The following is a 27,138-nucleotide window of genomic DNA, read 5'->3' as shown; positions in this document are numbered from 1 at the left end:
TGGTATTTTCTACTATGATTGTGACTCTTCCGATCTTTCCACACAGATATGGCAAGGAACTTTATAGAAAAGTTTTGAGCACAGATCTTCCCAGATCATTATTTTCCAGGAGAGAATAAAGTATGATTAAGAGACAGGTAAAATGTTCTACTAGGATCTCCACGGTTCTGTCCTCCCCAGCCAGATCTTTTCACCTTTATACAGACACTAAAATTATGGGCCTACAGAGAGATGAAGTAAGGATATTCTTTCCTTTTGACCATGCAGGTTCTTCTCACATACAAAGATCATCCCACACGTCCATCCGGATAAGTGCCTCTTTATTCCACAGACTTGGAATCAGTACATGGGCAGGATCCCAGGCAGGCTGGGGAAAGAGGCAAATCGGGTCTCTACAGTAAGATTTTTGGTAGCCTCTAATTAGCCATCCAGCTCTAATCATCTCCCACAGCTTAGAAGATTATGTTCTGTATAATAGAATAGGGACATGTTCTTGTAAGTATATTTAGTCCTTTAATTCAGTGACTCCTAAAAATAGTCAACCTTTCCATTTGAAATACTGAATTAATTTCAGTTATGCATATATTTTTCTGAATAGTTACTTTTATTTCCTTGCCATTTCAGTTCTCAAGGAAGATATTACATTTTATCATTTTATTTTATTTTATTCATTTTTTAATTGAGAGAGAGAGCGTACGTGCACACAAGTGAACAAGGGCAGAGAGAGAGAGAGAGAGAGAAGCAGGGCTCACCCAAAGCAGGGCTCGAGCTCATGAACTGCGAGATCATGACCTGAGCCGAAGTCAGACACTCAACTGACGGAGCCACCCAGGTGCCCCATTTTCTCATTTTAGAGCAGAACATTAGTAATGCATATTTGTATTCCTCATAAAGGGATACATTTTAGCTCTGAGTTTTCATTAAAAATACAGTTTTGCTTCTCTCATTTTCATAAATCAATCAACTGTTCTTTAATAAGTGCCCTCTAATTTGGATTATTAAAAAATAATGTAAGTCTTCAGAAGAAAATGAGGTTCTTTGTTTAAAACATCATTTTATGAAGAGAGTTTGACCTTACATTCCTACAAAATATTTACCAGTATTTTCTCATGAAGATCTTTCTTGTTCCAGTTTTAATTTCACAAATTTCAAATTAATGTTGACAGTACTTCACCATGTGCTCTAGCAGTTAGGAGACTTCACATCAGAGGACAGTGAAAATGAGGCTGCAATTAGACAAAAAATAAAGAAAACACAGTGATGATGATAGAAACATCCCCTGCCTATCTGCAGAAGACCTAAGCATATAATCTTACAATATTTGGTGAGGAGAAAGACTGTTTTGTCTATTTATCTCTTCTCCGTGTATTATTCATTTTAAAAATACCCCCTTACTTTTCGTTGAGCATGTGCCAGAACCCATTTCATTAAGAGGAAAATTTGGAACAGAATATTTTCATCTGCCCTGATCTCTATGCTTGGGTTTTAGATTCTTTCTCCAAACTATATCTTATCATCAGTTTATTATGAGATAAATGAGAACTAATCCCCTTTTTTATTACTAAAATCCAAAAGAAGATGATGTTAAATTGAAGGGAAAACTGTTCAGCAAGAAAGACTACTCTTATGTCATTAATGAACGGATCGTGGAAACCAATTCTCAAGTAGGACTGTTTGGGTTTCCCAGTAATGACTGCTTCGTATTCGTGATAAAGCACCTCTGGGGTTTTCCTGTTTCTTTACTTTGGAATAATAATTACTCTTCTCTTGATTTTTCTCAAAATAGATGTAAAAATATTGATACTATAAATACCCATGTGTAAGAGACCACCCTGAGCTGAACCTCACAATCCTTGAAATTTACGAAAGCAGTGAGTAATTCTCACCCATGTTTTTTTTGGAAATTGCTGCTATTCATGTATTCAAATGTTCCTCAGGTTTCCTGTTTTCATTCCCTTACAGTTGGTGTATTTCACCAATGCTCTGTACACTGACATCCGGGTGGTGGTGGTTTTGCCTTCCCTGACTGTGCCAGCTGTTGCCCACAGTTCCCTCCCTGGTCCCTGTGCCGCAGAGTAGAGCACTGTGTCCAGTAAATCCACATGGGTAGTATATTGTCAGTCTAGCGTCCCAGATCGTTTTTGTTCATTTTCACTTCAATTTCTGGAAGAGGATTATAATGATGACAATGAAGGTGAAATTGACCCATATGATGATATGCTCTTTGCTGTATGTAAGTAAGTGCTGAAGATAAATCATATTATTTAGACATTATCTCCATCCTAAGAAATGTCTGCATTTTTATGCTCATGTTGTACAGTGAAAGCAGATGTGCTCTCCCATTCTTCCTTCCCCCCTGTAATCTGTCCCACTCACAAGGTCATACTGCCCAAATTTGCACTGGGGTCTGGCGAAGAGTTTCCTCCTTCACCATATTCTCCACTTCTCTGACCACCAACTCCAGTGCAGTGAGCTTAGCATTCTTCACTACTTTGCAGCCGATTGGAAGGACACTGTGTCACGTGATTATTTGTGATTCAGGTAGTAATTGCAGAATGACACAGTGTCTAAAGTGACTGCTTCCCTGATCAAGTTTTTAAAGGGTTGTGTTCCCTTTCTCCTGAAGAAACCTCAGCCTTCATGATCAGTTCTAATGGCTCTTGGTGGTAATTTTCCCATATGAATGTTCATTTTTCACCTTGACATTTCTTACTCCCACTGTATTTTGTTTTGTTTTGTTTTGCCTCCTTCTCTCTTTTGTTTTGATTTGCTCACTTAGCCCTTCTTTTCCTCTTTCACAGTGTGGCTCTTAGAGTATGATCTGTTTCAGGTTTTTCTTTCATATTATTTTTCCTGTGATTTATGTCATTTTGATCAGAACCTCAAGTCACCTTGAGGACATCTGTTTTTCTCCAATTTGTAAAATGAGATTTTTGTCCTTGATACGTTAGGCGAGGCAGGCACTATCTGGGCATCACCCACTCCTAAGAGCCTTATTTGAGGAGGGTCTCCTAGATCAGCCTGCTGATCGCTCAGTTGATATTCTGCTACCTGCTCACCTAAACAGTGATGTGCGAGTCAGGTGGTGAGCGTGATCAAGGGTAGTTGGAAGAGGACGCACAAAGAGAATTTCTTTTAGCTTGTTTTTATGAAATGTTCATATTCTCCAGAATATTTTCTAATAAAGCACAGAAGTAAGTATATACTTTTCTTTATAATTATAATCGACATACGAATAAAGAACATAGATATTTGGAGTGTGTGTTTCACTAATACAGTTGTGTATGATCCAAGAAGTTTGGATACACTTGGATGATTAGAATTTTATTTCTTGTTTTCTGGCACTTCGTGTGAGCTAATGTAAGTGGGCGTTGGTGAATGCATTCAGTTGTATCACTTTTCCTGATCAATACTCTGGAGAAAAGAGATCCACTTTTTTTCTCCTGTGAAAAAGAATATTAGGTCACCTGGGTGGCTCAGTCAGTTAAGTGTCTGACTTTGGCTCGGGTCATGATCTCATGGTTTGTGAGTTCAAGCCCCACTTTGGGCTCTGTGCCGACAGCTCAGAGCCTGGAGCGAGCTTCAGATTCTGTGTGTGTCTCTCTCTGTGCCCCTCTCCACTTATGCTTTGTGTCTCTCTCTCAAAAATAAACATTAAAAAATTTAAAAAAAAGAAACAATATTTGCCAGTGGGTTTTAAAAAAAATTAAAAAAAAAAAAGAAACAATATTTACCAGTGGTTTTAGGTGATGACCCACATATACCATGATATCCTAAATGTCGAGGTAAATTCATGGCATATGCATGCACACTCCTGCCTTTCCTTAAACATTTATTGATTTTTCTTGTTTTTTTAAATTTAAATTGCAGTTAGTTAAATACAGTGTAATATTAGTTTCACATATAGAATTTAGTGATTCATGACATACAACACCCAGTGCTCATCACAACTGCCCTCCTTAATCCCCATCACCCATTTAACCAATCCCTCCACCCACCTCCCTTCCAGCAACCCTCAGTGTGTTCTCTACAGTTAAGAGTCTGTTTTATGGTCTGCCTCTCTTTTTTCCCCCTACGTTCATGTGTTTCCTTTCTTAAATTCCACATGTGAATGAAATCATATGGTATTTGTCTTTCTCTGACAGAATTTCACTTAGCATAATACTCTCTAGCTCCAACAATGTTGCAATTGGCAAGATTTCATTCTTTCTGATGGCTGAGTAATATTCCATTGCATAATTATGTCACATCTTCTTTATCCATTCATCAGTCAATGGACATTTGGGCTCTTTCCATAATTTGGGTATTGTTGCCCCCTAAATAATGCTGAAAAAAGTAATATAGTCCTATATCCTCAATTTATAAACCATTAGGACATGCTACTTGGCCAGCTTTACAAAATTGTAAGGCTCAATTTTTAAAAACCGAATTAAAGCAAAGCCTGTGTTTCACAGAAATACATGAGAAAAGACAAGTTTAGAATGTTTTAGTTTATTTTTTTTTTAAGTTTTATTTCTTTATTTTGAGAGAGAAAGAGAGAGAGAGAGAGAGAACAAGCAGGGGAGGGGAGGGGCAAAGAGAGAGGATCCAAAGCAGGCTCCACCCTGTCTGCAACGTGGGGCCTGAACTCACGAACTGTGAGATCATGACCTGAGCCGAAATCAACAGGTAGACACTTAACCAACTGAGCCACCCAGGTGCCCCTTATTTCATTCTTTTAAATATATATTTTTAATGTTATATATTTATTTAGTGTTATTATTTAAAACATGATCAGTGTATTTGTTATATACTTTAAAAATTTTGTTTTTACATACTTCCATGAAATAGATGTACAGGAAATATGTGTATGTCACTCATAAGTACATGAAAAACAGAGGAGACCATTTAGGGTCATGTGCTTAATGATAGTGTGTGACCAATAAAACTCAGAGACAGCTGCACAAATAGATTAATATTTTTGTTTTTTCTTCTTGACATATAATAGAAGCAAACTTTAATTTGCTGAATTTATGAACAGAGAAAATTGTATCACTTTACTAGTTCAATATTTAGGGAAAAGGTTAAGTTTTTCTATTTCTTACTATGGAATTCCGTAGTTTTCCAAAGGTTTTAGACCGTATACCCACCCAGGTTCTGAAGTTTTACATCCCATGTTCATGACTCATAACCATTTTAGTTATGCCTTAGTAACTTATATAGGACAACTACCCTGAGTAGCTGTGAAAACAATTTAGCCTTACACTCTTGATTTTCAGATAACAAATCCGAGAGTATGTGTCTGGACCTATTTTACAATATTATCTATCTCACATTATATTTAGCCTTATAAAGAGCTGAATTAAAGAAAATGTCTGCATTGCACGATAAAAATCTCCACGTGTAGGTAATCACCAAATTACCTAGTATAAGTTTTATAATTGGGCTCCTTAACTCTGGAGAAATGTCCTTGCTTACTTGAGGAAGTTTTCAAGTGAAAACTTGAGCTCCTACATCCCATCAGGATGGGAGTGGAGAACCAACCTCTGCGTAAATCTTTAGAAAGGAATTAACACAATCTATTTATTTTTGTTTTCAAGTGTTACCACTCTGATTCCACATGCTTAATGAAAGGAGAGAGAAGAAATTGGAAATGTGGCCCTGCCAATAATTGATACCTGAACTCCGCTCACTTGGACAAGGTTTTCTTGGCATTCATTTCTACAATACAGAAGATGTATAGTTGTTTTGGTGGATTCAGAGAAAAGACTATATATTCCATCAGTGTCCTATGAATAGAGATTATTGAGAGTTATTATTTTGGCACTCATTTCCTTTTGCTCTTTTAAGCAAGGAGAGAGCTAAAAAAAAGTATTAAAATAACTCAATACTCTCAAGTCAAATGTATGAAGGACGGCATAATAAAAATAATAGCTGACATCTATAGATCATTATGTTCCAGATGCTCTCCCATTTTTGGTGCATTTACCCACATAATACCTCTAGGAAGTACTAATGTGATTATATGTGTCTTACAGATGAGACAATGAGCTCAGATGTGCTCTGACTTTGGCTCAGGTCATGATCTCACAGTTCGTGAGTTCGAGCCCCGTGTTGGCCTCTGTGCTGACAGGTCAGAGCTGGGAGCCTGCTTCAGAGTCTCTCTCTCTCTCTCTCTCTCTCTCTCTCTCTCTCATCTCTCTCAAAAATAAATAAACATTAAAAAAAAATTTTTTTTAAAGAAGATTCTCTCTCTCCCTTGCTAATGTCTGCATGTACCCTCTCTCTTAATAATAATAATAATGATAATTAATATTTTATCTTCCAAAGAAGTTTTCACTTCTCCTTCCTCCCAAATTTCAAATGATGATCTCATTGAGAACTTTCTTCCTCAAATATTTGCCAAGCAGAATTTTAATCCAGTCATTGAATTATCACAGATTTCAAACTTGGGGTGTATATGTAAATTAAGTCAAGCATATTCTCCAGTAATTGATTTCGAAGGAGAAGAAAATGATAATAGAGGCTCTTCCCTTCCTGAGTCCCAAATATCTAACAATGTAATCTTGGGAAACATGGGAGGAGACTCGAAGACTCGAGACTCGAGACTCGAAGAAGGCTCCTACTCTTGAGAAGAAAAGCGACTCTCAAGGCATGAGTGAATACAGTGTAAGACACAGCTTAGGTAAAGAATATCAGAACGTCCTGTGTCATTCAAATAGCAGCCAAGTAACTGAGAAGACTCCCAGTTGTTCTTAAACTTCATGTTGGAGTATCGTCTCCCTCACTGGTGATGTGTGTGCCAGCTGTGGTTCTGAAGAGTGTGATGGGTTGAATTCGACTGGTCCTGTTACCGATGCCTGGAATATAGATTTTAAATACTTGGTTTTCCTAGAAATTGACTGCTTCATTCACCTGTTATGAGACCCTTCTGCTATCTGCTGAGATACAAAAGAATTGGCAGGTTGTATGAAAGTCCCACTTCGTTCTTTGCTACAAAGACACCTCCAGACTTGATGTTTCGGCTTCCAGCTAAACTTAGCACTGTGTTTGTGGCACAGCTCCTCCTGTTTTCCCATCTCCTCACTCTGCAGCACCATTTTCTGTCTTGCTACTTCTTCACAGAACACATAGCAATGCCTTGGGGCAGTAAATTCCAGTAGCAAGGAAGACTATTCGCTCCACCTCTCATCAGGGTCAGCTTCCTTTGTTCATCCCAAAGGTGTCTCTTGCTCTTTTTTCATATAAAGATCTATTCCATAGAACAGTTTGACAGTCAAAGAAGAGCATCACACTTCCTAAAGACCTAAGTGTTCCTCTTCTAGGCACACGGCATTTGTATATTCCACAGACGGGATATCCGGCCTCCCTTCACTGTGCCAGTTGTTTCTCTATTTCTCTCAATGGTTTTGGCATTGATTTCATGAGCATTATGTCAAGGGCATGGACTCCCAGTGCCTCTGGCTTCCATTAGAAATGCATATCGATAGGGGCGCCTGGTCAGTCGGTTGAGCGTCTGAATTTGGCTCAGGTCATGATCTCACGGTTTGTGAGTTCGAGACCTGCATCGGGCTCTCTGCGGTCAGCGTGGAGCCCACTTCGGATCCTCTGTCCCCCTCTTTCTCTGCCGCTCATCCGCTCATGCTCTCTCAAAAATTAATAAACATTAAAAAAATGTATATTGATAAAATTATATGGCTATGGTAGATCTTTAGAATCATTTATTCTACCATTCTTACTATTCACATGGAGATTCTGAGGGGAAATATGTCTATATGTATAACATACATATTATATATAACGTACACATACACACATACATACATTATATGTACATATATAAACTCTCTCAAGCCAAAGTTAGGTAGTGATAAATAATAAATCAATAGTTAACAGTTCTATAGTGCTTCATGTATGTCACACATTTTCTAAATGCTTTTCATATGGGGGCACCTGGGTGACTCAGTCGGTTAAGCATCCAACTTCAGCTCAGGTCGTGATCTCACAGCTCGTGAGTTTGAGCCCTGCGTCCAGCTCTGTGCTAACAGCTCAGAGCCTGGAGACTGCTTTGGATTCTGTGTCTTCCTTTCTCTCTGCCCCTCCTCTGCTCATGCTCTCTCTCTGTCTCTCAAAAGTATAAATAAACATTTAAAAAAATTTCTTTTAAGATTTTAAATGCTTTTTATATATTGACTTATACATTCCTCCAACAGTGCTATGATGAAAGAACTAGTATTATCCCCCTTTTACTTGTGATGTTAACTGAGACAAAAGAAGTTAAGTGAGCAGATAATGTTCACCCAGCTAGTCAGGGGTGGAATCTGGCTTTAAACAAAGGCCATGTGGATCTAGGGTACAACCGACTAAATCCTTTATGATTCTCCATTTCTATAAATAAACAGGGAGACTGGTCCTGTTGGGATTGCTTACTCGGAAGATTCTTACTTTCTCTTGTCCAAAATTTACATCAATAAGCTTTAGTGAACAATTTATATAAGCATCAGTGTTCCAGATGCTGTGGATCCAAAGACAAGACAGCATCTCTGCCCTTGGGGAATTTGCAGGAGAGAGAGGAAAGTCAACGAAAGGTCCCCATTAAATAGGGTAATAATGTGTGCCATAAAGGAGAGGCTAGGTACTGGGGGCTCACAGAGAAGGGTGTGATGTTAGTGCCACCGTGAGGCGAAAGGGAGGTACACGGAAATGATTGCATGGGAGAAATCAGTGTTTGAGGTGACACTCCAATGCTGATTAAGAGCAAGTCATATTTATGTAGAATTATTTGGGTTAAAATGATGATTCTACAGATTGAAAATGTGTGATGTGATGAGTCAGAGAATGTCAATGAAAGCACTACTGTTGCAAAATCTCTTGTTTTTCTTTCCAGAAATGGTATTATTTGCTTTAACATTCACATCACGATGAACAAACGTTCTAGTTATGTTACCATAAAAAAAATGCCTTTTATCCTCAAGCTGGTACAGGGGTCTCAGGAAACACCTTACTTCTTTTCCTCCACATTTGAGTTTTCCTTGTGGGGCCCAAGCCCAAGTTCACTGACCTGACCATTACCTACTTAGCTATAATATATATAATGGTACTCCTCACCATAGGGTTCTTTGTGTCTACAGACATTTTGGGGACACGGGATATCCAGAGTGACTTCAAATGTAAAGTGATTGTCTTCCTTTACAAGGTGCTGAGGGGACTCCCCATTTGGGCCACCTGCCTTTTGAGTGTGCTTCAGGACATCACCAACATCCCCAGCAGCTCCTGCTTCGCTAAATTCACGCTTAAATCTCCAAATCCCATCCTGTGTTTCTTTCTCTTCTTATGGATCCCGAACAATGTAGCAACCTGTTCCTCCATGCTGTAGACATGCCCAGTGAGACCCAGGCTAGTCTTCTGTTCCTCACTGAGCGCTGGTCCTTTTGGCCCATGAGCCGCCTCCACAGGGGATGTTTTTCACGCTGATGGCATTCAGAGAGACCTTCTTCATGGGTCTTATGGTCCCATCAAGTAGATACGTGATCATTCTCTTATTCAGACATGAGCAGCAGTCACAATGTCTTCACAGCAAGGATTTCTCTCCAAGAAGCTCTCCAGAAAAAAAGGGCTACTCAGATGATTCTGCTGCTAGTGAGTTGTTTTGTGATCATATACTGTGTGGACTTCATCATTTCATTTTCCATGGTCATGACATGGGCAAATGACCCAATCTTGGTGTGTATCCAGATGCTCGCGGCCAATGGCTATAGCACAGTCCTTCGGTGTTAATCACTCTGCTGAAACAAATAAAGATTATGCATACCATATGGGGGAGGAAAGGTCAGTGTTTAACAAAACAGCAATAGAAATATCTTGAGAAAAAATGTTTCCACTCTCATTAGAACAAGCTTATTATATTTCACAGAATTTTCTTGCTGAAAAAAATGATTAAATATGGAATTATACATTTTCTGTCATAGCATGGAAATCCTAATATATGTAAATATATGGCTATAAAGCACATGGTAGATAATTTTGGCACTTTTTTGAGAATTATGTTGTCTTCATGAAAATTCTTTTTAGGAAAGATTGTTTCTTTTTCTTCTTAGGAAAATTCCCTCCACTCTTGGTAGTCTTAATTTCTTGTATTAAAGTATTCTATATTTTCACTAAAATGTACCTACATTCCTTTTCTACATTCTATTGTGTCTTAATATGCTATTGCTGTATGTGTCATATTAAGCCTCAATCCATGTATGTGATTATCCTATCTGGGAAATTCTGTCTTTATTGCTTCAAATACTTGTCCTTTTCCCTACTCGTGATTTGTGAAGTTCCAATTCAGTGTGTGTTAAGCCTTATTGTTTTACTTCCTATATCCCCTAAGGTTTTTCATATTTTCCATCTCCACATTCTATGAACTACACCCTGAACAATCTCTTCAGTCCAATATTCTAGCCCACTAATTCTCTCTTCAGCTGTGTTTAAACTGCTGTTTCACACATCCATTGACAGTGTATTATATTTAGTTTATTTATTTTTTGTTCCTAAGAGTTTTGTTTTTTTAATCTGCCTTATAGTAGTTTATAATTACATATTTTGTTCATATTTTATTAATTTTTGTATGTCCTTAAGCATTTAAAGAATGTTTGACTCTACCTAATAAACAATATCTGATATCCACACAAATATAATTCTACTTTAGTTCTTGAGGGCTATTCTTAGCATTTTTAAATTTTAAGTTTAGTTTCATATTTGGCAACTTTTTAATCTTTTTTTAACATTTATTCATTTTTGAGAGTGAGACAGCAAAGCATGAGTGGGGGAGGGGCAGAGAGAGAGGGAGACACAGAATCCGAAGCAGGCTACAGGCTCCGAGCTGTCAGCACAGAGCCCAACGCGGGGCTCGAACTCACGGACCGTGAGATCACAACCTGAGCCAAAGTCAGACACTTAACCGACTGAGCCACCTAGGTGCCCTCATATTTGGCAACTTTTAATTCAGAGGGAAACTGAATATCCTAGTTGAGATGTACTTATCCAGAGGGCATTTAAATTTTCGTCCTCCAATATATGCAGAAGTCTGGGGAATTTTCAGATTCATCTGTTGTTTAGATTTTTCTTGACTCTACACATCGGGATGAACTTGAACCCCAAGCCAATGTGAATGCAAGATTCTGTTCCCAAAAAGAAGCCAACAAAGTGGCAGAGTAATATCATTGTTAAATTCCTTTATCGGATTCTCCTAACTCAAATATTTGCTAAAGACATCAATCCTTCTGAAGACAGGCTTTATGTAGGAGTCCTTCTTCCTCCTTTCTACCTTGTATGGATTAATGATATTGTCTCCTGTCTCTGCATAGCTGTTGAGATCCAACAGCTCTGCATAGCTGTTGAAATGAGAACCTCATTTCCAGGTTCAGTAAATGACTCAAGAGGAATCCCACCTTCTCAGTTTCAGATCCCTCTTCATTTTAGCCCCCGAGGATTTCCCATATTATTTTGTAAACTGTTCTGCATTTTTAAAAAGGTTCCTTTATACATGGCTTATAAAATATTAGTAGTGGAAAGTTCTTCTGTATTTCTAATCTGTTAAATTACCAGAAAAACCACTACTTGTATATGAAAGAAAAACTTTTTAGACTATATAATACTTTGTTAGACCATAGTATCTCATGAGAAATACCAATTTTGTGATGTCCTTACAAATGTTCCAAAATAAATTCCAAGGGATCTGTTTCCATTTTTACCTCTTAATTTGGGAATCAGTATGTTAAAGAATAATTATTATCATATTAAATAGAATTAACCCTATTAAAACCACCTCAGCTTATAAAAAAAAAAATGGGAGTCTATTTATATATTTGAAGCCCCTGTGTATCTTTCTCTAAATGCATGCAACCAAAAATCAAAAACCAAAAACCAAAAAACGTCTCCCAAATGGATTGCTATCTTGATTATCATTATTTCCTTGCTTTTCATTTTAAACTTATTGCCATATACATATATATGAATATATCATTAAGATATTTAGTTCCCTTCACAGCATATATATGTAGATAATTCTTGATGGAGTCCCAATAGTTCATTTTTGCTTCATTTTCACTTACTGATTTTTTAAAAAATTGTCTCTTTCCCTTGTAGATATTTAAGATTTTTTTTCTTTATCCTTGATTTATCAGTAGCTTCTCTACGTGTGTGCAAAACCTACCTGAGGACAAAGTCTTTCTGCTTTTCTGGGCAATTCTTAGTAACTGTCTCGTTATTTCTCTCAATTATTTTTATTCTCATTTAGATCTATGTTAGACTTGTTTTGGAATTGTGCAATTTATTTTCAATATTTAATAGTTGTTCTTAAAAAATCTCTGTATATAACTGTGCTCTATTCTGGTAAAGAAGCTTTCCAAGCCCTGTAATTTGTGGGATTTTGCAAAGGTTCCATTATGTGGCCATGATTGATTAAATCACTGGCTACTGGTGATGAAACTAGTTTAAACTTGATCTCAGCTTTTGAAGAATTTTTCCTTTCGATGATCTTTTATATTTCTAAGTTTTCCATTTTTTTCATATCTGCATGTATTTATTGTTTTTTTTTTTCAAGTTTAAATTCCTTTTAGTTAACACACAGTGTAATGTCAGTTTCAGGTGTATAATACAGTGATTCAACAATTTTATACATTACTCCGTGCTCATCATGATTAAGTGTATTCGTAATCCCTTCCCCTGTTTCACCCCGCCTCCACCCACCTCCCTTCTGGTAACCAGCAGTGTGTTCTCCATAGTTAAGAGTAATATGCTCATTCTATAGTTAACTTTAAAAAAAAATTTTTTTTTAACATTTATTTTTGAGAGACAAATAGCACATGAGCAGAGAAAGGGCAGAGAGAGGGAGACACAGAATCCGAAGCAGGCTCCAGGCTCTGAGGTGTCAGCACAGAGCCCTGCGAGGGCCTGGAACTCACCAACCGTGAGATCATGACCCGAGCTGAAGTCAGGTCCATGATCAACGGACTGAGCCACCCAGGTGCCCCTATGTTTAACTTTTTGAGGAAACTCCAAGGTTCCCATGTTTCCATATGCCTACTTCTTTTTCTTTTTAAATCATAGCCATCCTAATGGGTGTGAGGTGATACCTCATAGTGGTTTTGATTTGCATTTCCCTAACGACCAGTGCTGTTAACACCTTTCATGTTGGCCATTTGCATATCTTCTTTACAGAAATCTCTATAGGGCCATTTATGTGGGACAGCAATCCTTTGGCTATGACTTGAGGTAACGAGATGTGCTTAAACATTCTTGCTTAGCATATGCTTTTTCATTTTTTATTATGGGATATTTCAAACATATATGAAATTAGAGTGATTCAATTAATAGCTCATAGAAACTCCTAAAAATGGAAGCCCTGACAATGTTTGTTTTTTCTAAGGTTAAGTGCCTGGTTGGAGTTTTCATTGCCTAGGGAGCCACTTTAAAGATGGCGATCTCAAATAAACACATTGCCAGCCACACCACACCGTAAAGAGCCAGGTTGTCCTCCCTTCTGTCCCAGGCTCCTTAGTTTTAGGGATCCTAGTTGATTTCTATAACTGACCACTTTGGCCATTTGCTTTTTTTCTTCCCGAGCTCTAAATTCCAACTTTTGTGTTTTAAATTCACCAGTAAAACATGAGCCCATGAAACCCTAGGCCCTGCCCTCCTCAACCCCAATAAAAGCATGACCCCAGGCCTGCTCACTCACTGTCTTCTCCTCCAGCTTCCCCTACACTTCGCTATGTGGTACATGTAATTTCCAGGTGCTGTAACAAAACTTTTATTTATTTATTTTTTTCAAAGTTTCCTGATGGTTACTGCCATAGGGCATCTTGCAACCATAGTAAGACCCACAAGGGCTGGTCCAGCCACAACACTGGTTATTGACAAGCTGTGCCCAGCACCAAACAACCCTACTCTGTCTTAATGCCCAATTTTGATGAACTGTGTGCTCTTTATTTACCCCCTTTGGTTGATTAGAGGAAAAGGTCTATCTATTTATATCACACTAACATTCTGGGCCTACAGCAGATCTTGAAAGTTATGTGTAAAATTATCTAATGCATGTGACTTTTCTTTGGTTAGTCCAGGTGAATGAGAAGCTTTTATTTATGTAAGAGCTACTTTCTAGTAGTTTGGGCTACTAAAATGTTATTATTCTGTTAAAGTCAATACCATCACAGAACTTACTGAGAACAAAAACAGTAGGGGCAGAACAATGTTCTGCTCAAAGGCTGGCTAATACACTGCACAGGCCTGCATCACAAAGTTAACAAAGCACAGACAGAAAACACTGTGTGTGTAGGTAGCTGGCACAAATCACTGTGATCATAAGTTGCGCCTTCTATCTTGCTTGCTCTGATGGAAGCCACCTGCCATGTTATGAGCTGACCTAAGCAGAGGCCCACGTGACCGGGAACCGAGGGAGGACTCTGGCCAACAGGCAGTGAGGAACTGAGGCCCTCAGCCCAACAACCCACAAAGAACTGAATTCCGCCCAAAACCACCTGAGTGATCCTGGAAGGCCTGTCAAGCCCTGAGATGGTCACAGCCCTGGCTGACCCCTCGATCATAGCCTCGTCTGACTCTGAGCCCCAGACCCCAGGTAAGCTGTGCCCAGACCCCTGACCAACAGAAACTGTGAGTTACTAAATGTGTTTCAAGCTGCTGAGTTTTAAGGTAATTTTTCCATGGCAATAGATGAGTAATACACCTGGGCCAAACAAGGCATTACTACATCACGGCCTGAAATTTGTCCTACAGTTGTCTTGGACGAGTTACTTAACCTGTGAGGGGTGCAGCTCCCTACCTTCAACAAGAGAACAGCCTTCCCTACCTCACAAGTTAACTGCAGTGTCTGTGTGAAGGATCTGCTCACTGATAAACAACCGGCTTGCTATGAATTCAACACCGAAAATTTTAATGGACTCAAACTGGCTTACCAGTATCTTCAAGGAGGAATTTCAGTGAACTTTTCATATTTATATTTCCTTATAGCAAAAACATTTTTAGTTAGTAAAAACAAAGGACACATTCAACACCAGGTAAAAGTCATATTTTCCTTTTAAGTGACTAAATACACGCCGTTTCTTCTCTTGGCTGCTACTTTGGTAACAATTAGGTCCCCACCTCTCAAGAACATTGCATTGAACAGGCTGACACAGAGCCAGCGTGAACAGAGGCCCCAAACCAGGGCTTGTGGAAGAACAACAACAGCAAAACCAGCCTTTCTCTTCACTTAGAAAGGGACTGTGAATCAGAGTGTCCACAGTTCCAATTTCTAAACACGGAAAACCTGGAGCTCAAAGTGAAAATGGAAACCAAAATGCATCAGAAATGAACTATAGTACCTCCTCACATACTCAAGGTCAAGACGGTCCATGAGAAATACGTATCTGATCATCTGGCCTTGTACTGGGAATGGCCCCACTCCAGCATTTTTAAAGGAAGATGGTTTTGTTTCTATTTCATTTCCCACAGGGGTATAAAATCTACAAGGGCATATAATCAATCAGAATAAATCAGCTCACTCACAAGATACTCCCAGATAATGATTTCTAGTTGCTGAGCATAGTCAGCACATTATTTCAAAGAGGCAAAATTCAGGATAATCTGAGAATTCGAAAGTGACAGCTACATTTGCCGATAGGTTATGGGAGACATACATTTTTTCCAGTGTATATGTCAAAGGACCAAGACCCCTGATCATCAAAATAAGTTATTTTGTACATTATAGTGCACAGAACAACAGAGGGAAAGACACGTTCTCAGAGAATGACCAAAAGGCATCTTACAAAAGGTTCATATCACTCTGAAGGAGAAGGACTGGAGCCCAGTGCCTTATGGCCTTCATTAGCTTGACCCCTCTTCTTCTTTGGTTGCAGTGGCCTCAGTGGGAGCTGTCTCTTCTAAACGTTCTGCTGGCTTCTTCTCCTCCTCCTCCTCCTCCTCGTCCTCCTGAGGATAGAGGTCGGGGTATTTCTGCATGCATTCCTGCATGGCCCGGAACTGGTCTACACAGTCTGACCCCTTGACATCCTCTGTGCTATAGTGGAAGCAGGAAAAGGCCGACTTGAACTGTTCCCCACAGGGGCCACTGGCCATTCCCCCAAGGCACGGACAGTTCCAGTTAATGTCTCCATTTGGCAGGATCAATCCTACAACAGGAAGATAGGCAAGGAAAATGTGAGACAGGCTCTCTACGGTTTCTGAAAAAGCAAAACTAAGTGCAGTCTTTGAAAGCTACTCAGGATAGGAACCGTCGCCTGGTAGGCCCTTGTCTTTGGATTTGGATTGGGTTCAAATGCAGCATTCCTTGGCTCAGCTGGAGAGAGGCCACCATGGCAGCTTTTGTCCATGCACGACACTGATCTATATTCTAGGCCGCCTCCCAGTGCGATGCCTGTGGCTGTGCCCCGAGAGCTACAAACTGGAAACCGTTTAATCCAAAGAAGCAGCCATCGTTGGGTTGCTTAGCGAGAAGCTTTTTCAAAGCCCCGACACCTTAAGAAGCTGAGGTATTGATCTCTTTCTTTCGATCTCTGCTCCCCTCCCATTCAAATGGGTAAGATTAGTCCCCTCCCCCAAAACAGGCACTTAGCTCCCTCCAGCCCCTCTGGCTCTGCCACTGCCCGCAGAAGCTCAGCTCGGTGTGAGGACCGGTGAAGAGGAGGCTGATCCTTCTGCACTGGCAGGAAGATGTCCAAGACATGGTGTACAAGGGAAAAAGCTAGTGGCATACCAGATGGTGTGGTTCCGGTCTTGTAACAGGGAAAAACCTCCAGGGGTGTTAACCATACTAACCAAACTGCTCAACTGCACGCGTGTGTCAGAGAGGGGTGCAACTACAGACTGATTTTCAGTTGCTCGCTTACCATTTGTAAGTGCTACTGGAGTAGCACTTTTCATTTCCTTTAAGAGTTTCTCCTCTGCATTCACAACTTGGCTGTTTGGTTTACAAGGCCTAGTTTTTAGCCTATCTTGGCTCTTGAGATGCCTTCCTCGCTAACTCAATCATTTCTAATTTCTGATGTGACATGAGACCGCACAACTAGAGGCCACTGTCGGATTATTAACCGGCCTGTTTTCAACACTGTCATGTCCGGGAATGGGGAGACCCAAGGAGAGAGAGAGACAGAGATGAGGAAGAGCCAGTTGGTGGAACAGTCAGAACACACACAACATTTCTCGATTAAATCCCCTTTCTTACATGGACATGGTTCATGGCACCCCAGAAAAATTACAATGGTAACATCAAAGATCAGTGATCACAGAATCACCCTAACAAATACAATAATGAAGAAGTTTGAACTGTTGCAAAAATTACCAAAATGTGACACAGAGACACGAAGTGAACAAACGCTGTTGAAGAAATGGCGCCAAAAGACTTGCTTCTTGAAGCAGGGTCACCACAAACCTTCAATTTGTGAAAAACGCAGCATCTGCAAAGCGCGATAAAATGAGGGGGCCTATATACAAACGCTGCCCTCCGAAGGCTCAAAACTAGGAAACCTGCACAATCAGTTTCCAAGTGAGACGTTGTGATAAAAACATTTTTAAAAAAGAGCCCAGCTCTGCAGGAGTCTTCGTTTGATTCTTTCTCAGGGGAAGGCATGCTAGACTGAGGTAGCTCCTCACAGAGGGCACTGAGGGTGCCAATCTGCATTTCAAGGACAACATGTAGAAACACACAGACGTCAACATGTTAAATCAAGCCCAGATGCAGCAGGTTCCAAACATGCAATCAAAGGCCGGCCACTAACTTCCCTGGCCAGTCCCTCCCTCCTCCTCCAGTTTCCCCTCCAGACCAGGGGATCTTTAAGACCCTCCTCCAGTCTTTCTGAGTCTATGAAAATGACTTCTGCCATCTTGGTCATGACACTCTTAGCCATTCCAAGTGCTGTCTCAGTCATGGAACTGGGTGCCTCGATACAGGCAGCTGGCATAAACTGGGGGCCTGCCTACTCTGCTGAGTCATTTTGCAATTGAGAGCTCAGAACCTGGGTCCCAGGGCTCGCTGCTGAATGTGCTTCTTGGTACAATCATTCACTGGAAGGGGCTGCAAAGGCAAATGCCTTCACGGTCCATGCAGATCTATCATAAATGACAGAAGTGGGTAGGACAGAAAACAAGAGGAGCGATGAGGCCTGGCAGGAACTGGAGGGGACACACAGTCTCAACACAGACACATTCAGTGTTGAAAAACACCACGAGGCAAAACAAGGCCTGATTTGTCCCGTAGGCCCTGCAGAATGTGCTTAACTAATATGCACCTAAAGAGAGGCAGAGTATTGGAACTGACACGTGGCTTATTTTTCTTTGTAAGAGTGCTGGTTCAAGATTACTCCCACGGCTGCCATTCTCAGAATGCGAACACCGGAGAACATCTGTACCTCCCAGCGTCCCTGGCAGGGTGCTAGACTCCTCAGCTCTACTCTGCTCTAACCCCCAGAGGCAGTAAGGGTAACACGTCAGGTGTCCCACCTAAGAGCACACACTTAGCTAGCATCTGAGAAATTCCCATCAGGAGCTCATACTCCGCAGGCTGCTGCTGCAAGCTCTTTCAACTGTATTTCTCACCAGCCAGCACTGGAAGCTTTGTTAGTTCGCATCACAGGTGTCAGAAATGGCTTTAGACTGGCAAGCTGAGGACCGTTGACGATACGAACTGTTTATAAATCCTGCACACCCACACGTCAGCCTTACGCACGCTGCGGAAGTTCCAGTGAGCCCAGCAGTCTAAAGCCTTTGGAGTGGCACCCTCAGCCCATATGACCAGGTGACCATTCACTAAACTGTGCGCAGCAGTTCTGACTAGGCTAGCTGGTCCTGCTGCCGGAAAGCTGTCCCTCTATCTCGAGTGAGCATCTCGTGGAAGGTGCTTCCTGGAGCACGTACAAGGAGAGAGCCAAGCTTCACCACCTCACAGAACAAGGTGTTAGGACTCTCACACGCCTGCTTGCTTATAGTCTGCAGATGTGGCAGCGTTCAGGCTGCAGCTGGACCGAGCAGGAGGATCCGTCGCCGTAACCTGCCCGCAGCACTGGAATCCATTTCCGCCCCGCACCCCCTGCCTAAAACTTCGTCATCCGGAAACATCCAGCCAGCTTTAGTCGGTGTAAAACCTCAAAAGAAAAAGAGGCAGAGGACTTCAGTTCAGCAGAAACTCAGGCTCTGGCCTAACAGCCAGGGAAGAGCAGCAGCACGAGAGCTGCACGGCACTCAGCACAGCCTCTCGCACCTCCAAGGGAGGTGGGCTCACAGTCCCTGGAGACGGTCCTTGGCTGAGAGGGGCCCCTGAACACCCAGCCTTGGCCAGGACAAAATGGGAAAGGAATTTTGAACATTTCCTCCAGGAAGGATCTGTGTGTCATACCCACCGTGCTCCTCATATGGGTCGTTGGGGTCATCAGCCACCAGCTCTGCATTGCTTGGGGTTTCATGGTCTTCTTTGGTCACAAATATGATTCGATCCTTCCCTAGCATTTGGAGAACAGAGGAAGAAAGGTTTCACTCAAGAGCAGCCAAACAGCCCCAAACCCAAAGAAGCCACGCAAACCAGGTTTTAAGACTTCCCGTGCAAAACCTGAAAGGGAAGAGTGTCCATCAAAATGCCCTCCCTGGGCTGCATCACTGAGTCTGTGTGACAGTCTAGCAGCCACTTCTACTGAGTGCCTACAACTGAAACAAAAAGTCCACCAAGGTCACGAGTGAGGAAGAAGATGCCATTATGCACCCTCTAGGCAGGAGATGAAATACCCAATCCAACCAAATGCATGCTGCTTTTAGTCCCCAGATTTGCTGACAATTCAGTGGTGCAACAACTCCTTTCTTCTTCCCCTCAAGAAAGGAGCAGTCCCTTCTCAGAACTCCCATGGTGCTCTGACTGTCCCCATTATGTCCCACCAACCTAGGAAGGCCTCATCAGCCTGCCAGGTCTCCCCTCCTCCCCAGGCCTGGCGGGGAGCCACAAGCTGTCATCCTCCAGACAACCCTAGTGGAATGAAGGTGATTCACTAGGGCGACCCCACCTAATCTCACTAGGGCTCGAATGCCTGTGGGTAGGGAAGGGGTGGAAGGGACAGGGAAGGACTTGCTTCTAGCCCCCTAGGGGTTTACCTACAGTGTTCAGAACGCAGACAAAGTCTAAGGGGACTGAGAACTTTGACAAGAGAAGAGGGCAGTGATGTGGGTGCCCGGCCAGCAGCCCACTGGCTGATATAGCCACTTAAGTGTGTCCGAGAAGATTCCCTGTGGGAAAATATCCTGGTCACCTACCATTGAGTGCCCACAGTCAAGACTCTCTCTAGCCTCTTGGCTCCTAATCATGGCCAGGAAAGAAGGGCTCATGATGGTAGGGAACACTGTGGCAGTTCCCCACAGCCCACGACGCCTGGGGCAACTTCCCAACAAGTGGAATGACTAGGGGGAGGAGAGACCATTCCCGAAGTGCTGATGTTAGCAACTTCTGTGACAATCTGCAGTGTGTTATTTTTTTTAGAACAATCACCCAACCTAAACATAACAGGCTGAGCGGGAGGGTCAGTCCTGAGGCCCTGCAAGGACCAGCATCAGGAAGCCAGCACTTCTTGCGAACACTGCCTTGGTCAGGCCATAGCCCCTGGCCCTACGTGCTTGGCTTGCCAGAGGGTCCTGAACTTTCAGACTGATGGGAGCCAAACGCATGCTCTGTGAGGAGCTTCTCCTCAAGGGAGGCAGCGTAAGCACAGAAAAGGGAATCAGCATTGATTGAACCGGGATGGGCGTGACCCGTGGCTTTTCATACAACAGAAAACCAGGCCCAGAACGGTTAGGTTATTCAGAATCACCCAGCTGGAATGGCAAGGCAGGCCCCTCAGCTACCCGACTCCCTCCAGCTCTCCCCTATACCTTACAGCTGTCAACACTACCTCGCCTTCCTAAAAATCCCTAGCCATCAGCCAACCACACAGCAGGTGTCCACCCGATAGTCCTGGTGTGGGTGGGAACACCTTGTCTTCAGCACTCCACACACTGCATGCTCATCAGTTTCCCCTGCAGTCCCTGGAGGGCAGACTGGGGCTAGCTGCTCTCTGGGTCCTGTGTGTCAGCTCCCTGCAGCCATCCCATCACCGCCCTGGGGCAGGAGCCCCATTGTACAGTGGGAGCCTAAGGCTCTGGGAAGTGATGTGCCTGAGCTCACACGGGCCTGGAATTTGCACCCAGCTCTGGGCGGCTCTAAACACCACGCGGTGGAGATCCTTTGCACAGACCTGCACTGCCCCCCACCCCAAACACACACGGGAATGAAAACGACAGCCCAACTGGGTACTTAGCATGACTCGGACGCTGTCCTGAGAGCTTTGTGTGCTTTGGGCAGGAATAAATGTTTTGTACAATAAATACCGATGCAACTCCTGCCCCCAAAAAATGTTTGCTGAGTGAATAAACAGGAACTTTCCTCTAAGCTACTGGGTACCCACCTGCTGAAGGGCAAGGACAAGTTCAATGGTACTTTGAACTTGGTACTGAGTACCCATTCTGATCCATGAAATATGGGATAATGGGACTTCATCCGGAAGGGGATAGGAGGTGCCTGGCATTTAAGGAGACTTCAGGTCCTGCCCAATGGGCCCTTGGACAGGGCCTTAGTCAGTGGCCTGGAGAGAGTGAGCTACTATGGGGGCAGAGGCTGGGTCTGCAGAAATGTGGCTCTCTGAGAGCTGCTGGCATTTTCTCTGATTATTTCAGTTGTTTTCTCTTTACAACATTTAGGAAAGTTTAGTCACAGGCTTGCTAAGAGAAAGCAAGGAAAAAGGTTTGGGCCCACACTGAGCTCGAGTATTTAAGGAAGAGGCTTGGGGAAAAGTACTGGGGCTAAAACCAGAGCAACACCTCCAGAGAGGACAGGTTAGGAGGCAGAGGGAAGGCACCCTTCCCGTGCTTCCACAGGGTCTCCCACATGGGATAACGGACAGTAAGGACAGCCGACCCTTGGCACACACGGGTACTGGACCTCCAGCCCACCCGAGGTCTCTGCTCTCCCTGTGGATCTGTTCTCCCGTGACCAGTTCTTTCATGCTTGTCAAACTGTAGCTCTCCCTACACGGGCTGAACTGCAGTCCCGTCCCTGACAATGAAATCCCAGGTTGGAGTCCTCAATTCCTCTACCAGGCCAAGGCCACACAGCTGGGAAGTGTACAAGATGAAGTCAAGGCCTCTCTGACTGCTATTCTCACCAGAGCACAACAGAGCCTCTCTGGGTCCTGGACTGAGGTTTGGTCCCCTAATCGGCATCTTAGTTCTGTAATTACACAAGCAAAATCAGCTTAACTTGGACCATCTTTCAGATTCCAAGTGCCTTGAGACAAAAGTCCTGGATCTTGCTGCTCCTTGCCTCTTCCACTAGTCTTTTTACTTAGCGGATGTTTAGTTACACGTTTTAAATTAGGCTGAAGCTTAACGATACCTTTAGTTGAATTTGGTGGCTGAAGCTAAGTCTTAGAGGCTTCATGGACAGAAATGAAGTGCGGGGGAAATGGTCCTGCTGAGCTGTGTCTGGCAGAGAATGTAAGGATTCTGAGCCTCCCTGAGTGGCACTTTTCCTACCCTGGATGGGTGTCTTGGTCCGTTCAGGCTGCTCTAACAAAATACCACCACCGACATAGTTCATAAATATTAGAAAGTTACTGCTCACAGTTCTGGAGGCTGCAAGTCTAAGATCAAGGCACCAGTATGATAACCTTCTGGTGAGGGGCCCATAGCAGCTGCCTTCTTGCTGTGTCCTCACATGGCGGAAGGCGCTAGAGATCTCTCTGGAGCCTCTTTTATAAGGGCGTTAATCCCATAAGTGAAAGTTCCACCCTCATTTCTTAAGCACCTCCCAAAGGCCCCATCTACTAATATTATTGCCTTTGGAGGTTAGGATTTCAATGTATGAAACTGGGAGGGGAGGGGACACATTCATACCATAAAACTGAGGAGAGACTGTCCCCTGGGCGATCAGACTGTGGTTTCTGGGCAGGGACGTATCTTTGTATCCCCAATCCTGGTATCCAGATGATGCTCCTTTTGTTGCATGGACAAATAACAGTAAGGGCTAGAAACCATGTGCACAAAGAACAGAAGCACAGATCTGAGCCTGAGATAGAAACCCAGCTTCAGAAGGTCTGGCCCAGTGGCATCAATATCACAGAGTTTAGCACTGCAGTTCAAATCTGGGCTTAAGCACATAACAGCTGTGATCTCAAGCACATTCTTAGGGCCTCAGGAAACAGGTCCCCCAGAAGCTCAGCCTATCTTCCTCCCGTGGTCAGGGCAAGAATCACAAGACTTTACTTAAGCAAAAGGGGTGAAATGAGTTTCTGCTCTCACCTTAAATCCCACTCAAAAGACAGTAATTTTTTAAATAGCGGCAAATGACAAGGATAAAATGGCCAAGAAAAGAGACCATCACAGGCCAGAGAGATCAGTACAGTTCTGGAAGTGGGAAAGCTGAGAGAGAAGTGCTCTCTGACATAACAGAAAGCTGAACCCAAAGTCACAAGAAGAGAAGTCAGCTCGAAGAAAATCTATCCCCACCCCAGGACCCTGGTAGGGGCCAGGAATTGGGGGTCCCAGGGCCCACTGTGGAAAACAGGACTTAAGGGTGAGGTTGAGAACAGAAAGCCTAACTGAGCAGCTGGATACCGAGATACCCCCAATTCGGTAGTTTTACTCTCTGCACAGCCATTCTTGACTCTTTTCTCTTAACCTCCATCATCAAATCTGGTTGACTAGGGGCGCCTGGGTGGCTCAGTTGGTTGGGCGTCCCACTTCGGCTCACGTCATGATCTCGTGGTTTGTGAGTTCAAGCCCCGTGTCGGGTTCTGTGCTGACAGCTGAGAGCCTGGAGCCTGCTTCAGATTCTGTGTCTCTCCCTCTGTCTGCCCCACTCCCACACACACACTCTCTCTCTCTCAAAGAAATAAATCAAACATTAAAAAAATAAAAAAGTCTGGTTGGCTCTACCTTGCATCTATTTGGATGCAAATACATCCAAAAAGATCTGCATCTGTCGCTGCCAAGACCCCATCTCCCACCACTGGCTCCCTCCACTCCCACCTCCTTGCCTTTACTGGACATGCTGGGTGCATACCTACGTCTGGCCTGTGCACAGGCTGCTCTCACTTCCGGGAGCACTCTCCAGATACCCTCACAGCCACCCTCTCCCTGTCTTTATACCTCCTGATACCACCTTCCCTGATCACTCCCCATCTCCCTTACTCTGCCTTCTTTTTCTCCAAAGTGCTTTTCCTCACCTACCATATTATATTTGTTTACCACCTGTCTCCCCTGCTGAAATATCAGCTCTTCTGGGGCAAGGATTTGTCTATCCCTTTCACCACAGTATCCCAAGAGCCTAGAACAGTATCCAGAATGTGGTGGGTAATCAATATTTGCGGAACAAGTGAATGGAGAAACCAAACTCGGAAGACCCCAGCCCCAGCAGAGGACAGGAAGACAGAATGGTTATTACCATTAAGCAGATTACAAAAACAAAACCAAAAAACCCGGGATGGGTGTTCTCATTTCCCCCAGAATGGGCACACACAAACACAGGACCTATACACAGCAGAATCTTCAGCAGATCCATTCCAGAAAGAGTGGCCATCTTTTCCACCAAACCACAGAGTAGATTACGTCACCTGTGCTCACCACCATGTGCCGAGACTGGCACACTGCAGGTGCCTAATAAACGCTTGTTTGAGGAACAGGAGAGGGCAGATGGCAATAGAAAAGGAGGCAACTAAAGAAAGGAGCAGTGTGGCACTGATATAGAAAAGGGTGGGTGGTCTGAGGCTTGGGAGCAAGGCTGAGTCCAGGCTCTGGAACACCTTGAATGCCAAAACTGGGTGGTGGGTGGACCCCCCGAGGTAAATTTGCACCGGCAAGTGACTCACTCAGAGCACAGAATGAGGAGCCAGCCATGGGAAGAGCTGGAGACAGATGTACCAGGCAGAGGAACAACGAAGAGGCCAGTGTGGCTCAGCAGTAACCAGGTAGTTAGAAATCAGTCTGGAGCCCGATCGGGCAGGGACTTTCAATTCTCATCCCCAAACTAAGAGAGAGATCTTTGACCCAAGAAAAGATAAGGATCCATGCTTTGGTGACAGATGGAAACAACCTTTCCTTCCCAAAGAACCTGCGACTCCTAGATATCCTCATGGGCAAGAAGTCTTACTCATCTGCACAGCCTCATTCTACCGAAACAGCTCAAAATTATTTGCTAAACGAAGTAAATTAGAAACCCAGAGAAAGAAAATTAAAAACAAGAGGCCTACTGTCGAACAAAGTGGTGAGGGCTGAGGACTTTTGTTCATGGCACAGTTATAAATCAATAAAAATAGTACTCCATAGACACATCAGTGAGGATTATAGCTCTATGACCCAGGAAAGGAGGAGGTCTAGAAGCAGAATGAGGTACTGGGGAAAAGGCTTGACGTTTAAATTTTTTTTTTTTTTTACGTTTATTTATTTTTGAGAAACAGAGTGTGACAAAGCGTGAGTGGGGGAGGGGCAGAGAGAGAAGGAGACACAGAATCGGAAGCAGGCTCCAGGCTCTGAGCAAGCGGTCAGCACAGAGCCTAATGAGGGGCTCGAACCCACAAACTGTGAGATCATGACCTGAGCCGAAGTCAGACGCTCAACTGACTGAGCCACCCAGGTGCCCCAAGGCTTGACATTTTAGATTGAAATGTTCTCCTAACTGGATGCGTGACCCTGGGTAGGTCATCTCCTTCTCTGGTCTTCAGATCCCTGAATTAAACTGAGGGAACCAGACTATTCACCAAAGGATTTCTGGGTGAGTTCTAACTCTCTCTGTGGCTTTACCTTCTCGTGTGTCCACCATCCCTGTCGCCAGGCACAGAGAAGATGCCCATGAGTATCTACTGAATGAATGAATGAATGAATGAATGAAGACCAACTTGTCATTTTAGAAGACTGGAAGCTGGGGCCTGCAGAGGTCAGGTGACAGCTCAGGGACAAAAAGCCAGTTAGTGGCAGTGTGTGAGGAGGTCCTGGGACTCCAGCCGAAAGACCCCTGGGTTCTTCAGTAGAGATAAGAACAGATGGAGCAAAGAGGAGCTAGGTGGAGAGACGGGCACTTTCTTGAAGAGGTGGGGTGGTGGGGTGGAGGGGTGGAGGAGTGGAGGTTCCCAGCAGAGAGCTCCCTAGAATCCGGTGGCCACCAAACTGGATAGTGCAGTTCTGTGACCACACTGCTGAAGCTCAAACCCCAGCTCCAGGACTTAAGTCACCTCTGTGTATTAAGGTCTACTCTTGGGTAAAACGCGAATACAGCCTCGCCTAGAATTATAAAAACCGCTGCGAGATCAACCAGAAAAGCCATATAAAGCCCCTTGAACAGTGCCTGGTACATAGTAGGGGCTCGAGAAATGTCCCCGTTGGTGGCACTTTTACCACTCCAGCACAGCCCTAACCCGAGTGGCAACTTTTCTTTCGGGACAGTTAAAAGGCGGGTACAAATGGAAAGGCGTGGTGTGCGGTTAAGAGCGACGGTAACAATAAATCCCCAATTACGAGGCAGAGGAAGCGTGCTCAGCACTTCCCGCGCCCCCTCAGCCTGGTTTATGAAGTCCGCCACGTGCTGGTCCTTCTGAGGTCAGGGTTCGAGTCTCACCGTGACCTTGGGCCAGCCTCCTTCCTCCCAGTCTCGGTTTTCTCATCTGCAAAACGGACGTGGCGACCCCAGCGCCCAGCCTTCCCAAGGGTCCCGAGGAGGGTATCCCGGGCCGCTCCTCGCGTCGCCCGCCCCTGCAGTGGGGTCGCGGGGCGCCGGGGCCTGTGGGGCTGCGGGGGTGGCAAAACAGCGTGTCCCCTGCAGGCCCTCGTAGGCCCGTCTCCATGGCAGCCCGCTCTCCCTACCTTCCTGCCGGCAGTAGGCCATGGCTGCAGCCCCGGCACTCAGACCTCGCGGCGATAGCGGCAGCGGCCAGGCGGCGGCAGGCTCCCGCTGTGACCTCTCCTCGGGCTGGGCGGGAGGCTCCGAGGCCCACGCGGACCCGCCCCCTCCAGGCCTGCCCGCCGCGCGCCTGCCTGCGCGCCCTCCCAGCCCCAAACCCTGTTCCCCTTCAGCCGGGAACTACATTTCCCAGGAAG

The 27,138-nt window shown here is 43.8% G+C and overlaps 1 protein-coding gene across 2 annotated transcripts; it reads right to left on the bottom strand.

Moving 5' to 3' along the window:
* Positions 1-14,090: 14,090 nt before the first annotated feature.
* On the bottom strand, positions 14,091-27,124 carry CHCHD4 (coiled-coil-helix-coiled-coil-helix domain containing 4). Of its 2 annotated transcripts, none has more exons than XM_049641069.1 (3): positions 26,905-27,124; positions 19,377-19,475; positions 14,091-16,154 (listed from the first exon to the last, which is right to left on the bottom strand). In XM_049641069.1, exons 1-3 carry the CDS (start codon positions 26,924-26,926, stop codon positions 15,850-15,852), a joined length of 426 nt encoding a protein of 141 aa, XP_049497026.1. In that variant the 5' UTR covers positions 26,927-27,124; the 3' UTR covers positions 14,091-15,849. The 2 variants fall into 2 exon arrangements, with proteins under 2 accessions (XP_049497026.1, XP_049497025.1); XM_049641068.1 differs by lacking the exon at positions 26,905-27,124 and adding an exon at positions 26,660-26,893.
* Between the last annotated feature and the right edge of the window lie 14 nt (positions 27,125-27,138).

This window comes from Panthera uncia, chromosome A2, assembly GCF_023721935.1.
Source record: "Panthera uncia isolate 11264 chromosome A2, Puncia_PCG_1.0, whole genome shotgun sequence".
In the NCBI taxonomy this organism is placed as follows: domain Eukaryota; kingdom Metazoa; phylum Chordata; class Mammalia; order Carnivora; family Felidae; genus Panthera; species Panthera uncia.
The sequence above is the reverse complement of the archived record's forward strand: the minus strand, read 5'-3'. Positions and strand labels throughout refer to the sequence as shown.

What these genes read in the sequence shown, in the direction of transcription:
- CHCHD4 (XM_049641068.1), bottom strand. Translation starts at nt 26,885, where the DNA reads ATGGAGACGGGCCTACGAGGGCCTGCAGGGGACACGCTGTTTTGCCAC. An exon ending in GAGGCTGGCCCAAGGTCACG is followed by an intron (nt 19,476 to 26,659) that starts GTGAGACTCGAA and finishes TCCAAATGCTAG; the next exon opens with GGAAGGATCGAATCATATTT. An exon ending in CGACCCATATGAGGAGCACG is followed by an intron (nt 16,155 to 19,376) that starts GTGGGTATGACA and finishes TTCCTGTTGTAG; the next exon opens with GATTGATCCTGCCAAATGGA.